The 14,521-nt window shown below is 38.9% G+C and overlaps 1 protein-coding gene across 1 annotated transcript in view; it reads right to left on the bottom strand.

Moving 5' to 3' along the window:
• Window positions 1–881: 881 nt before the first annotated feature.
• Window positions 882–14,521, bottom strand: part of NCALD (neurocalcin delta) — an 89,402-nt gene continuing 75,762 nt past the window's right edge. Inside the window, exon 4 of the mRNA XM_060775682.2 lies at window positions 882–13,018. Coding sequence (XP_060631665.1) covers window positions 12,921–13,018 — 98 coding nt within the window. The 3' untranslated portion in view covers window positions 882–12,920. The remainder of the gene's footprint in view (window positions 13,019–14,521) is intronic.

The raw sequence follows: 14,521 nt of genomic DNA, 5'->3' as shown, positions 1-14,521 counted from the left end.
ATAGTTTTTTTAAAAGGGGGAGATGGGAATCTATAAACGTATAAATAATACAGGTTTATTTTATTTTTTGTACAATTTTTAAGAAGGAAAGAAATAAATATTCATAAGCTATAACCACTTCTTGTTGTTTTTCACTCCTGTGTGGTAGATGGTTTTATCTTGCACTGAATCTTTTGGATCTTGACACACATGCCTTTGGACAGGACAGGATTATTATTATTATTATTATTATTATTATTATTATTATTATTATTATATATTCGAATTTATATGCTGCCACTCCCCTGGGGCTCGGAGCGGCTTACAAGAACAGGCTAAAATCTAACACAATTTAAAAACAATTTAAAACAATTTATGTCAGGGATCCCCATACTAAGGCCCACAGGCCGGAAGCTCATTTACCTGTCCTCCACCCTAAACTTTAGACTTAGGGTCACCCTAAGTCTGAAATGACTTAAAGGCACACAACAACGATCCTAATTTGTTATTCATGGTTTTTCACTTTGTGTGGGCCCTGTGCTCTAATCCTAACTAATGTGGAGGGTTGACTGCATCTTCCCAGACAGTGGGGAGAGCCCTGAGTGATGTGCCTGCTTTTCCCAGTGTTCCCTCTGGATGGATAATGTCAGGATCCTTTCAGGATGACCCTTCTGGTGGTTCATCATCTTTACACCTGATTTTAACAGGACAGCCTTTCAAACAAAAGAGGAATAGCTAACGTAGTTTCCCTGGATGGACTGCATTACATTCCCATTGCTACCTTAGCCCTGAAAGGAAAAGACTCCATAGTGCTGGCATGGTCTGAATCAAATAATATATTTGAGGATCTCTCCCAAATGGCAACCCCAACACACTCCTGCAATGGAACTTCCCAGAAAACGTGGATATAACAGAATTTTTATTAGTAGGCAAGAACATTTTGGAGGTGTTGTGTGGAACTTTATAGTTGCAAACCTTGGGTCTCCATCATACACTGGTTTTGATAAAGATTGTTGAGGTTATGCATCCATATAAGAAAACAGAATAATAATGCTCAGGTGCAACCAGTAATTCCAGTATGAAAAAAGCACCAGGTCACAAAACAGTTTACAATACAAAATTATTCCAAATCTAACATTTAAAAACAATATTTGTTCAGCAGTAACACAGTAAAAAAATTCTTACTTCCTTCAAACAATACTGTGCATAAGTTTGGCACTGTAAAAGACATTGTCACAAATACATATCTTTTCCTTTTTTTCTTCAAACCAAGGCTCCTTGCTGCTTTTAAAATGTTTATATGCCACACTCACTGAAATAGTTTTACATTAAAAACACATTATTTTTTTAAAAGAACACAGTAGTGACAACCAGTTTCCACAATGGATTCCAACACAGAGCAGTAATTTAGGTAAGTCAGAGTAACTGGATGATTTTAATGCTGTGGCATAAGGTTTCCTACAAATGTAGAGCATGCCTGTGCAAAAGTTATTCCTTTCCTAATTTAATGGGATGAGTTACCATCTGAAGAACGGAATCTTTATGCTGAATGTCAGGCCAGCTTCACCTATATTATATACAATTATAGAGCCACATTCATTTACATTTGTGAAATAAATATTGATAATGACCTTGACATGTGTTCAGAGCTTTTGTTATCATGAGCAAAACGTATATTTAAATAATCTTCCCAGGTGTGAAGTTTTGTTGAACCAAAGATAAATATATTTAAGTCAGTATTAGGACCTGCAATTCCCACACTCCTCCAATTAACATGGCATTTGGGGAAGTTTGGAAGCTATAGTCAACAGCAACAACACTATTACTATTCAAACACAACCCCCATATCTGAAGGATCTGCAACTTCATCTACCTACATCCTCCAGGTGAGTTTATGGTGTGATTCTATAGAGTCGTGCTTGCAAATTCTTAGAGTATGCCTCCCTTTGATTTTTCGAGAACCTGTGGCAGAATGTGTTCATTCCCACAGGTTTTGCTACACGCATTATTCACACCAAGTCAGGAACATCTATCTGCAAATATGGGCATCATACTACCACCACTGCAAGGCAGAAACAAATTTCCAAGCCTAACCTACAACCTTCCTGGTGACAAGGAACTCATCCCAAGATAAACTACAAAAGCTGGTGGCATCCATATGTGACTTTGCATATGTCAGTTTTTCCATGAAAGGCTAAGGCCTTGGATGATGCCCACTTGCTAGGACCTGGAACTTATGGGGAATGGATGGTCCCTGGCCACTTTGGCAGAACTTAGAGGCTTCAAGCTGATTGCTTTGGTCCTACAAGTATGGATTCCTGCTCACGGTCACCCACCTGTTTAGATCTGTGTTGGTCCCCCAATTGGCTTGGGATTTGAAAAACTGACCAAAGGTAGATCTGAGCAGTATTGTTCTGAGATATTGTGGAAGATTAATATAACAGAAAGCTTTTCCACATGCATCCACTGCTGTTTGGTAAACCTGCTCCAGGAAGCATCTTACCAATGCCCAGTTTCAAATTAGAGCTTGGAAAGGATACATTATTTGACTACGGATCTCACTTTTCATTCTGGCAAGAACTATCTGGAAATTATAGACTTTGGTTTTTTTAAAAAGCTTTTCCAGCTCTGCTTGAAACTTGGAGTTGGCCTTGAGTAAACACATGAGAAATAGGAGACCATGAATCTTACCCGTATTTACAGATCACATTTTCTCTGGCAATGACCACTAAGCAGCAAAGACCAGGTATGTTTTTCAAAAGAAAAGGAAAAGCACCAGGATTGCGAGATAATTACAGGTAAAAATAGAATTTTCAAGCAGAATATAACAACAAATCCCAGTTTTATAACTACAAATCCCAGTTATAAAACAAACAAGGAATGCAAGTTTCCTATACAACTCAAAAATAATTGCATCGTAGTGCAACTAGCAACAGGAAAAATAATTAGTTTAATAAACATGCAGGTTTGTGCACTGTTTCTATAAGCCAAACACTAATGTAAGAAATCAGTTTTTGCCCTTTATGTTCACAATAATTTTGCCACTACCAACACATACTATGCTCACATGTCAGTACTGTCGTAGGAATACTAACCAACACAGGTAAGACGTTCACAGAATCTGCATATCCTATGAATTCAGGGAGGGAACATCTCAGCCAATGGAAACTATTGTCAGCACAAATAAAAGTCATTCTCTGAATGATAAATATAGGTGTATTTGTCAGTATAAGAAAAGGTTTATTTTTTCACATTAAAAAACTCTAGAATGTCTTAGCAAAAAGCATAAAAAGGAAACACGCTGGCCATGCTTTGGAATGCTAATAGTACTACCATCCATCAAATCAGCTCTACTCTTCAACTGAATACTAGTTTTATTCTACAGGTGTGCTTTCAATCATCATGCAGTACATTTAGAAACAATGTATACTGTGATCTGATTGAAGAAGGGAGATTCACCCATAGAAACAATGCCCATGGATGGATTCTTCATCTAAATCAGGAACCATGCTACAAGGATAGGATAATGACAAGCAAATGGAGGTGATGTTACCTTGCAGGCTTCAAATAGAGGCATTCCTGATTTACAATGCAGCAATAGGTGCATGGTCAACTTTCAATGCACATTCGGATTAGTCATGATGGGGCCACTCCTTACATCGGGCAGTGGCCCTGATCCAGAGCAAGTTAGTTGTTATCCTATTCTACTAAGGGCCCTTCCACACAGCCATATAACCCAGAATATCAAGGCAGAAAATCCCACAATATCTGCTTTGAACTGGGTTATCTGAGTCCACACTCAGATAATGTGGGATTTTCTGCCTTGAAAGTCTGGAATATAGGGCTGCATGGAAGTGCCCTGAGTTGTTGCATTGCTTTCAATGACACTTAATCATGGCCAATTTTCTTCTCGTCCATACATAGATGAGGAAGCATGCTCTTGCAGGTCATGGAGCAGCCATTTAGCAATCCTGCCTTATGTCCTAAATTTGTTCCCAAATCATTTCACAACTCTGAAATTTTAGCACTGAGGATGGGGTAAGAAAATATCTTTCCAGATGTGACAAAGAACAAAGCACAAGGTTCATCATCACTAGCTTTTGAAAGGATGTAGCAAAATTTGTTGCAGAGACCAATGGAACTGTATCCATTATTAGTATTCTGTTTCTTTACAAAGATTAAAGTAGACCATTTAGTATGAAGCATTCAAACTGTCTTAAATTCCATATGGCCTGAATGCAATGAGTTCATCCCAATTAGAGCAGACTCATTGAATAAACTGTCTACCAATGAGTTGACAAGTAAGCAAATTTTATTCATTCAGTGTGTCTACTCTAGTTGGGACTAAGCATAGGATTCAGGCTTCTGTGTATTCATAATATTGTAGAGCTTTGTGAAAAGAGCTGAAATAGTAAAATTGAAATATTTATGTCCACTAGACAGACTCACAAACCGGAGGGAGATGGAAAGGGAGGGAATATCCCAAGTTTAACTTCTACTCTTTAACCAGTCAATAACGTTTTATTATTGTTATTATTGTTATTATTATTAATCTGTTTGAGCATGATGGATGAAAAATGAAGCACAACTCTTGAAGCTTGAACGACACACTCACAAGAATATAGTCCCTTTCACCTTGAAGGTCTAGGTTCTTTTTCTCAGATTTCACCCGGATCCCTTGATTTTGTGATGGCTAGTTCAGGAGCTGAAGTGTAAGTAGAGGACACATCTCATGTTCATTCAGTAAGTATTCTCCTTGGGATATTTTTTTAACCTCTGGAAACACTCTCTTTCAGTATGCAGGCTTTCACATCAGAAATAATTTTGTGCCACAAACCATGGAATATATAATATATATCTATAATGGAACAGGTCAGCAAGCTTGTTGATGCAGTGTTGCATTCATTAGTCTGACAACAGACCCTTTCACTTCCTATGCAGAAGACAGCTGTGTAGAAAGATTACTGTGAACCCAACATATAGCTTGTGATTTATAAGAGTTCTGCATATAACTGCTGAATGTATATGTCATAAACTGTGGTATAACCTTGAATTTAGAGTTTCAATCAGTTTTTGCTCATGGAAGCAATTTCATTTTTGGAACTCAAAAATAGTTGTCACATTCAGCCGTGGATCATTTTGTAAAAGGTCCTGCCAATAAGTACATTTACTGCCTACCAATGGTGAAGAATGTTGTGGTTAGAATGTTGAAGAAACATAACACCTGCCTCGGTGATGTGGGTATGTGACAGAAATGGAGGCGAATTATATTTTTGGTAATTTTAAAGTGTTAACAGCACTGATCATCTTTTCAAGAGAATATAGTTTGGTGGAAGGACTGAATCCAGCTCATAATCCCATTCGTGAATTGTGGATTATTTTCTTCATCAATCTGGGCTCCCTTTCTTCTGGAGCAACCTAGAAAGTATGGATTCGAAACCCATTTATATACACTGTTTCTCCTCCAGCTATTTGCCTTTGTGGATTATGTTCTAGGGCAACATTATGTAAAAAAAGAGGGATCTGAGACCTTCACCTAAGTCAATGGTTTCCCACCTGTGGTCCGTGGACCACCAGTGTTCCACAAGAACTAAAATATGATCTGCAGCCTCGCTGTCACTACACCATTGTGACGAGAGTGACTAGTCTCATGAAACTCTTTTATAGTGCCAAGGCTTACTAACTATGGTTTTCTGTGGGTGATCAGATGGCAACTACTAAATGGCATATGTCCTCTATCAGAAACTAGAGCTGATGTGGTCTATCCAATGAATCAACACCCCAAACAACCAAACCAAATCTAAAGTTGACCAAAAACTGATTCGTAACCTTTTTGGTACTGATGTTGGAGAGTTAACCCTGTTTTTTTTAAAAAAAAGGTTGGAAACCACTGTTGAAATCAAATGTAGCATTAACACCAAAAAGCAGCTTTGTGAGTTGTTGTTCCAGAAGTGGTAGCACATTTGTTCTTGTGGTTCCTCAGTTGTTCATTTGGTTGTCCATGCACAGTTGGTCTCTTGATTTATGGGTTTGATTTGTAGGGTTTTTTGACTTGTGTGGAAACAACACAAAGGCAGAAAACCACAATCCAAGGCAATGAACTCATTTTGGAGATTTACCATTCCACTGACATGAAATCCACCAACTGCTACTGTCCAAGTGAAACATAATTTGAACTAATGAAATCACACCATGGAATCCTCGCCATAATTTGTATTTCATGGTATGAAAGAAAAGCAAATGTAAAGTAAGATATTAAATCTAATGGTATTAGCTATCCATCCTGTGGTAAGAGTTACTAAGTCCTCAGGAATAGCTTTTTAGGGAGGTGCAGGTAACTTCTAAACAACACGGAGACAGATAAGTGTCATTCCATGTGCCAAAGTCCCTGAGCAGATGTGAGGATACAAGCCATTACCTTTAATTTGCAGCCAGCTAGCCTCCCTTCTATTCTCTGTTTTTCTAGAAGTCGGCAAGCACTGATGCAGACACCATCAATCATCTGGTTGAAATGGGTCAGGAAATTGCATGTTTTGTGGGCTAATAAATTTGACTGATAGATTTCCAAAGCTGAGACACACATACATTTTCTGCCCTTTTCATTTTTTGCCTCTCCATGGAAGACATTTATGTCATCTTGAAATCTTCTTGGCATGACCTCATTATTATACTCAAAAGTGCCTGCTTCAGTTATCACTTTAATTGCAATGGTTTTATTCAATGGTATCATGTGATTTGCAGTTTGGTGAGTCACTTAGAATACGTTGCACATGAGGTTAGTTCTGTAGTTTAGAAAACACAAATCTAGGTCTTTCTACCAAAGCAGAAACCTCAGGTTTCCATAGGCTGGAGCCTTCAAGTGGTATCAACCTGCTATAATTGTACAGTTTAAATATATACCCAATGCTGTGGTTTGGTACAGTTTAGGACTGGGCTGCCAACATATACATCTCTCTCCATGTGTCAAAATATCTATTTCTGTTTTGTGCAGCTATTGTTAATATTCTAAATTTTCTTCCTACCAGCTAGTCTCCCCATCCCAGTCAATTTAAAAAAGTGGTTCCACTCTTCTGGTTTTAAAATAACCAGTGAACAAACTATCCACATTGTTTCTAAACTGGCTAATTACACTCTGTGCCAAATGATTCTCTAAGCATCACAGAGAATTGGTGAATACATCTGCTTAAACAAAATTAACATTTTAAAGAAACATCTGGTTGGGATTTTTTTCCTTTAAGAAAAGAGTAATCGTGACTATGTGGGCTCAACAAGTTCCACTGAATTTTTTTTGCATCTTGCAGTTTGCAGCATGATGCTTTAAGTCTGAAACCAGTATTGTAAAACAATTGTTAAAACAATTGTTAAAAATTGAAACCTGAGGATGGACCATTACAACCTATCTTGTGAATTTTGCCTTCGAAAATGGATAAATTCCACCCTAAACTCATACATACTGGAATGGAAGTGGGCATCGTCTCTCATTTTATAGGATATGAGCCTGTCAGAAGTCCACAAGCAAGAATCACGAAGAATCCATTCTGTTGAACTGATGTACACCTTCTGTAATCCATTAGATTTTGCACTTCTTTGCATTGTATGCCAGTTATCTGAATAACACTTCAATATATAGTTCACAACCAATCTTTTAAAATAATCTTTTGGAAGAAAAAAACCCAGATTGAGTAGCCCTTATCTGAAATCTAAAGTACACCAAAATTATCTACATTAATGACTAAGATCGTGACACCTATATTTTCTGATGGTTAATTGTACTTTTGTTTCATGCACAAATCTATTATCAATATTACGCATAAAATTACCCTTGTGCTATATGTGTGTATGGTATATATGAAACATAAATGTATTTAGTGTTTAGACTAGAGTCCACTCTCCAAGATAGGGCAATTCTCTTGCCCATGTGGGATCTCGGGCACTAACTATAGCCTTAGCAGGTTTTTCCTGCAAGAGGTTGGAAATTGACTTTATGCCAACATACACATTACAGGATGCCTCTAATGTGAAATGCTTAGAACCAGAAGTGTTCTGTTTTTTGTTTTTTTTAGTTTTCCTCCAAGATTTTGTAATAATTGCATAAACATAATGAAATTTCTGCTCTGTCCTACATACGTAAGCTGCACTTACACACACTGAAGTCTGTAATAAAATGACAGCCAGTGATAGGCGAATTACAATGTTGTTTTTCTAGCTCTAGCACAACTAGCAGAACAGTTTGAGTAATGCTTGGCCTAATGAAGTCAAAATTACTGGTGCAAAGACTTAATGATAAAATGACTTATCAAACTGTTCCTGGAATGCCTGGGATGAGTTTTATACAACAGCAAAAGGGCTTGATGGTGGCTAGTGCAGAGGCTTATAGAGCCACCAGCGTCATGGATTAGCTGTGAGCCCGCAGTAGTGATGTCTGGGCATCAGTCCATTAGTGTATGGCTTATTACGCCATGCAATCAGGTATTTAGAAAAATGTCAAAAGTTCACTAAGTGGACTTTTACCAACATAGCCATTTCCCAAATGTATATTATAGTAGCTGGTGGCTTCTGTGTCAGTGGGATAGTGAATTTTCTCCAGGTTTCCATCTAAGCTACAAAATAGAACTAAAGTTCTGATCACCTTGAATCTAGAAATGTCTCAGTCACTGGAGACCAATACATGTTGACATGCCCCATTTTGCTATGCTTTGGTATAGCTGGACACAACGCACAAAGCACTAAGTGCAGGGCTGCAGACGTACTTCTGTTGGAAGTGAAGACCATAGAGTAGCAGGAATTGATTGGTAACATCTATTATCCATAGCTGAGATTTCATCGACCTTCACCTCTGGGCTGTGTGGTTCCATTTGGAATACTGTGAACTGTTGAGGTTGCCCATCTCAAAGAAGAAAAAGAGAAGAAGAGAGAAGAAACTAAGATGGCAATCCTTTGCATGCATGTGGAAATGTGTTCAATTGACCCCATTGGGGTTTTTAAAAAATAAAACAGGTAGTCTTCCTTTACTCCCTTAATGGAGGTGAATTTGTGGACATCAGCAAAATTGGGAGCTTTCCAAAGCTCTGTGGGCTCTGTGGGCACACTGTGGTGACAAACCACTGTGGTGACAAACAACAACAAAGGTGTGAGAGATAGTCCGCTGGATAGTCAGGACTTTGCTTCCATCATTGCTGCAGTTTGGGAGTGGAGAGGGGTAAACATTGTGGCAGAATCGAGTCAGTCCAAAGCCGCAATGCTTTGGACTGGCCCTATATTTATGGGACCAAAGCCATGCTGAAGTGGGACCAAAGTCATGCTGAAGATTGTTGAAAGAAGGCTGCTGCAGGTGATTATGATTTACTTTTGTAATAAGATGGTCAGAGGTGGTTACAATTCTGGAATGGAAGGAATGTTTGCAATTTTTTATTCCTAGATCAAAAAAATAGCCAATTGTCACAGCCTGTCACAGCAGCTAGGAATCTTTTTAGGGAAGAATAATAGCCAAGCAAACTTTTTGTGTATGTTCCTCCTGGTATTCCAGGGGTTACACAGGAATTATTCTGTAAATTAAAAAACGGATCATCCCCCAAAAAACCTATTTTCTGTGCAGAAAATTGGTTTCCTAAGAAACCTGTTGTTGTGCACAAAACATGTGAAAGCACATGTCCTCGGCAGAGAGTCCTACACAACACAAATGCAAGGAGAATGCTATGGAGAGCTATTCATTTTCTCCTGTTGCAGGAAAAGACGTTATTTTCAATATTTATCCTCCTTATTTACATCCCCACAAAAGAGACAGATAAAATTATGATCAGTATGCAGAGAAGGTTTTTCCTCTCTTGTTCCACTGCTATTAGCTGTAAGATTCAGGGTGATAATCAGGATACAAGCCCCACCATTGGGCAGGCTGAGGCTACTGGCCCAGACAGTAGATGCCTAGGGGTCAGAAATGCATTGGCCCCAATCCTTCCCCTCTTTTGCAAGGCAGACCTCTGTGTGTCACACAGTCTTGCATCCCTGGCTGAATGTCTTCAGATATAATATAAGATCCTATCCTGTTGTTAGTGTTAAAAAAAGTGTGCCAACAGCTTCTATACATGGAATTGAAGTGGGCATTGTCTGTCATTTTATAGGATGTGAAATGGCAAGGAAAGGCACAATATTAGGGCTTCTGATTTACTTAGTTAGACAAATGCAACAGTCCGAAGTGAAGAGAAGACCATGTTCTCTTGTACATCACCAAATTCTCAAAAGGGGCCAATGGACGAAGGCTTATGTCATTTTCCTTACATATCTCACAGCAGCTGGTGGTTTCTATGTCAGTAGAGTGGTGAATCTTCTCTATGTTTCAGTCTGAATTTCGAAAGAGGTAGGGATAAGTGAAGACCCTTGGATTGCTCCTTTAAACTTGAACTAAAATCTGGGAGAAAATTCACTGCCTTACTAAAATGGAGGCCACCAACAGACATTGTACATATTATAACAAGATATGGAGCTCTGGTCTACATAAATGTTCACACACAAGACCTCCATGGACCTAGATATGCTGCAGTGTATTATCGGCTCTACTCCGGCATCTTCTTCCTTTGCTATCTGTCAAAACTGTTGGCTGGCAGAGACTGCAAAACCGATGCTCCTATTAGGTTTTAATTTTGTTCAATCTTTGATTCCAACCTCCCTGTTCTACCTGAGGCTTGTAGAAGGCAACAGATGGGAGGGAAGGAAGCTGCTTTCAGCCAAAAGGGATAAAAGATTCAAGATTTCTCTCCTATATCTATTTTGTATATTTTTAAAAAATACTTTAATATATATATGCTCATATATAAATATATCACAACTGGTACCATTTCCATGTTTCAGTAGAAACCTAAAAGCTATACCACTAAAAGCTATACACTACAACTGTGTATCTATAACAGTACTCATTGACCGTGTTCCCTCCCCCATCCCTCATGGACCCAGGTGTGCCATGAACAATCCAGGATGATCCTTTTACAGTCCATTCACACAATCACTTCACAGGTGTGGCCCAGATGATCTTGTGAACATGCAACCACTGAGTGAGACCACATGAAAACTGGAATCCCAAGCAAATTTGAAACTCAAACTAGTAATCTGCAGAATAAAAAAAATTAAATTTGGAGAGGAGTGAGATGGGGATTTCACTGAGATCAGCCTTTCATTCCAGCTGTTTTAACTGTGTTGTACAGACCTGAAGAGTAAGTGCTTGAGCCAAAGTGACCCCCCAATCCCCACGTTGCTTTTCTTCCACATATGAACCAGTGGGCTGTGGAAGGGGCAATGCAAGCTGGTGATTCCCTGCTCCTTCTCCCCTGCAGCCAGTGCCTGCCTCTTTTTCTATTGTTTTTCTGCCATCCCAACTTAAAGCACAGAGACGCAGGAGGAGATGACTTTAACAGGGCATTTTTAGAAGAAAATTGACAGGTCTATAAGCCCCCTTCCCACCCACTGATTCTTCCGCTGCAAGTAGGTTCTGACTGCACATCAGTTCACAGTCATACAATTTCTGAAATGTGAGGGATTAAAATGATTTGCCTCGGTTTTCTTTTTTTCTTGAGAGTGAGAGTGAGAGAGAGAGAGAGACCCCTCACCAAACTATTTTGATCACCAAACCCTGCCATTTGCCTAATGCTCTCTTCTTGGAGAATGGTCTTCCAGGTGTTGAAGTTATTTCCTTATTATTGGTTCATCAAAACACAGCTTCCCTCTTAAGGTTTGTTTTCAACATGTTTTCAACATGTTGTTTTCAGTGTGGTTCCAAAAAGTATATACAATTGTTTTCTCCCCAAATGGCAGTTAATTAAAATGTTTATTTGAAGTTCTCTTCTGCCCTTTCCCGCGCTTAAAAAAAAACAAAACTCCAGCAGCATAACCTGGTAAAGACAACAAGTCTTCCTGTCCTTCATTCCCCTTATAGATGCACTCTAAGCATGGCAATGAATGCTAGCTCTTCCATCAAAGACTGTGGTGTGTTTTGTGGGGAAGTGATGATTCAGTACTGGTTAGCAGACGGTGTACTGTTTACCAAGACTTCTGGGTCCTCACCTTGGCCCGAATCCTACCCTGTCTCCATGCAGAATGCTTGCAAAGAATTTATCAGTAATCATGAACACATTTCATTTAGTTACGGTACGAGGTGTTTTGGGGTGCATTTTACTCTAAGCATTTCATCCTTAAACCACGACCAGATTTTTCTTTAAAAAAGAAAGAAATGAGCAAAACTTGACACTGATGTCTCTCTCTAGCATATACAGTAGTTTGGAAAAATACTGTTTTGGACGCATATCATCAATAATTCTTGAATCGTTTGTCCAAAAAGTAACATTTCTAAGCTATCTACTACATTTGAGTATTGAACTACCTGGGTATTAAGCTGCTTGAACCTGGATCTGTTTCTGATACGAACGATTAAGGGTCCTTTCATTCATTGCAATGCCAAAGAATGCTGATTGAAACAAACATGGCAGGCACTTCTCGCGTACTGCTTCCATGCCAAACTATCAGACCTACAGTGTTTGAAAACTGGGCCATGATCTGTCTTTTATTCTTTTTTCTTTTGAGGTTGGAACTGACAAATAAAACAAAACTTAAGGCCTCTATCCTAAGCATGCTAGACATTAAGTCCTGTTAACAACTCAGTGGGATTTACTTCTGGGTAAACATACTTTAGGACCAGGCTGCAAACCTTTACAACAACTTGAAAAATCAACACTGGCACACCAGCTGCTCTCCTGGGCCCCTGGGGTGAGTTTCGGAGAGTGCTCAGTGCGCCCGCTGATTGATCTGCCACAAAGAAAGCTAAAATACCACAGACAGAAGGCATAGTTGGCCATACAGAGGCAACACCACCATGAAATGTTGTTTTGGCAAAAAGGAGAGAAACAAACAAATAAACAAACAAAAAACAGAGACACAACATCATCCATGCAGTTTCTTTAGAATTGCCCAGCACTGCTGGGGTCACACTGAAGGAGACGGACGATGGACGGATCACTCTTGGCTCCTCGAATAAACTCTTCCAAAGAAAGTTTTCCTAAAAAATAAACAGAGAGGCTAGTTTGGGGTTCTAATATAAGCACAGCATATACTCTAACCAGAAATTTAAAAGAAACATGACTTTGCCCTCTCTTCCTATCCCGAGGAAGTCTTGCCTCCCAAAAGCACTGCATACATTACTCTTTTTTAATGTGTGTAAAATCTTATTATAACCAAACACACTCTTTCCATAGTTTTGCTCCTATCAGTATAAAAATGTTTATAGTTATTTGAAGTTATCTGATTTTTTGAAAATCTTGATATTTCCCTTATTAATCAAAACAAAAATGTGTCCCTAATATATCATTTTTCATGGCACCAGTTTGACTTCAGTGTCACATGTCCCTAGGAATACAAGAAAGGGCATCATGGCATAGCTGTTTTATACATACAAACAAGCAAATGCAGTCTTGTTTGTTTCAGTCCAAAAAATCCAGATAAGCAGTAGACAGGACAGCACACAGAAAAGTTACATTTTAGGGGGAGATAATGGTCTTGTGGTATATCTTCTGATTACATTTGCTTAGCTACTTTTTCCTACATTTTATAAAGTGATATTAACATCCTCCTTTCACAAAAAATTTGCTAGACAATATGACAGCTTCAGGAGAGTTTATGAATTCAGATCTTTGCATCTGATTCATTGACTGACCATGGGGGACACTGGGAAAGCTCCCTCATGCCACTGTCTGTCTTCATCCTCCCTCCCTGGCTGCTTACGGATAGTTATTTAATCTGGAGCAGAATGTGGATTTAGGAGATCTGTTTTGATCTGGAGTGCTTACACAGAACAGGCTGTAAGATCCGACAGAGTCTGGAAAGATCTCTTTATCCAGATTCTGATCTGGATTGGTGCCATCAGAACCCAGGATTGTTCTCCCTTACGTAACAGCAGGGACAAACAGCTTCTCCAGGCTAGCTTCAGAGAAAAAAGCTAAAAAGAAAAAGACTGTAAAAGCCAGCGTTCCCGTAGGAACACTGTGTTTTCATTGCCAGAAGGCTGCTTTTTTAACCCAACTGCTCCAGTTTCAGCCCTTTTTGTATTCACCCTTTGTATTTACTAGAGTTCCGTCCTCATGATGCACTTTCCCTCCGTCCTTAATGAAGGTTGAACCCCACAGTTCGTGCCTTATGAGCTCCTCCCTCAGAAACACACTCTCCCACTACTATCTCATCCAGGGTTTTATCAATTTTACTCTGTGCATTTGGCCTGCCCACTGTGTGCTATCTCTTCATTATGTTAATTTGTAATTGTTTGTTTTATTTTGTTACTTCATGTATCTTATTGTGATGTTATCTTTGCTTCTTTGTATTTTATTTTGTTGTATTGTATTTTAGCCGCCCTAAGTCCTCTTTGGGGAGATGGTGGTGGGGTATAAATAAAGATTATTATTATTATTATTATTATTATTATTATTATTATTATTATTGGAAACACAACGAGATGAGTCCACAGCAGACACTCTGCTGGCTGTTGAATTGGATCACATGTCAGACACTT

The sequence above is a fragment of the Anolis sagrei genome, chromosome 4 (genome assembly GCF_037176765.1).
Source record: "Anolis sagrei isolate rAnoSag1 chromosome 4, rAnoSag1.mat, whole genome shotgun sequence".
NCBI classification, from domain to species: domain Eukaryota; kingdom Metazoa; phylum Chordata; class Lepidosauria; order Squamata; family Dactyloidae; genus Anolis; species Anolis sagrei.
This window is presented reverse-complemented; position numbering and strand designations above follow the sequence as displayed.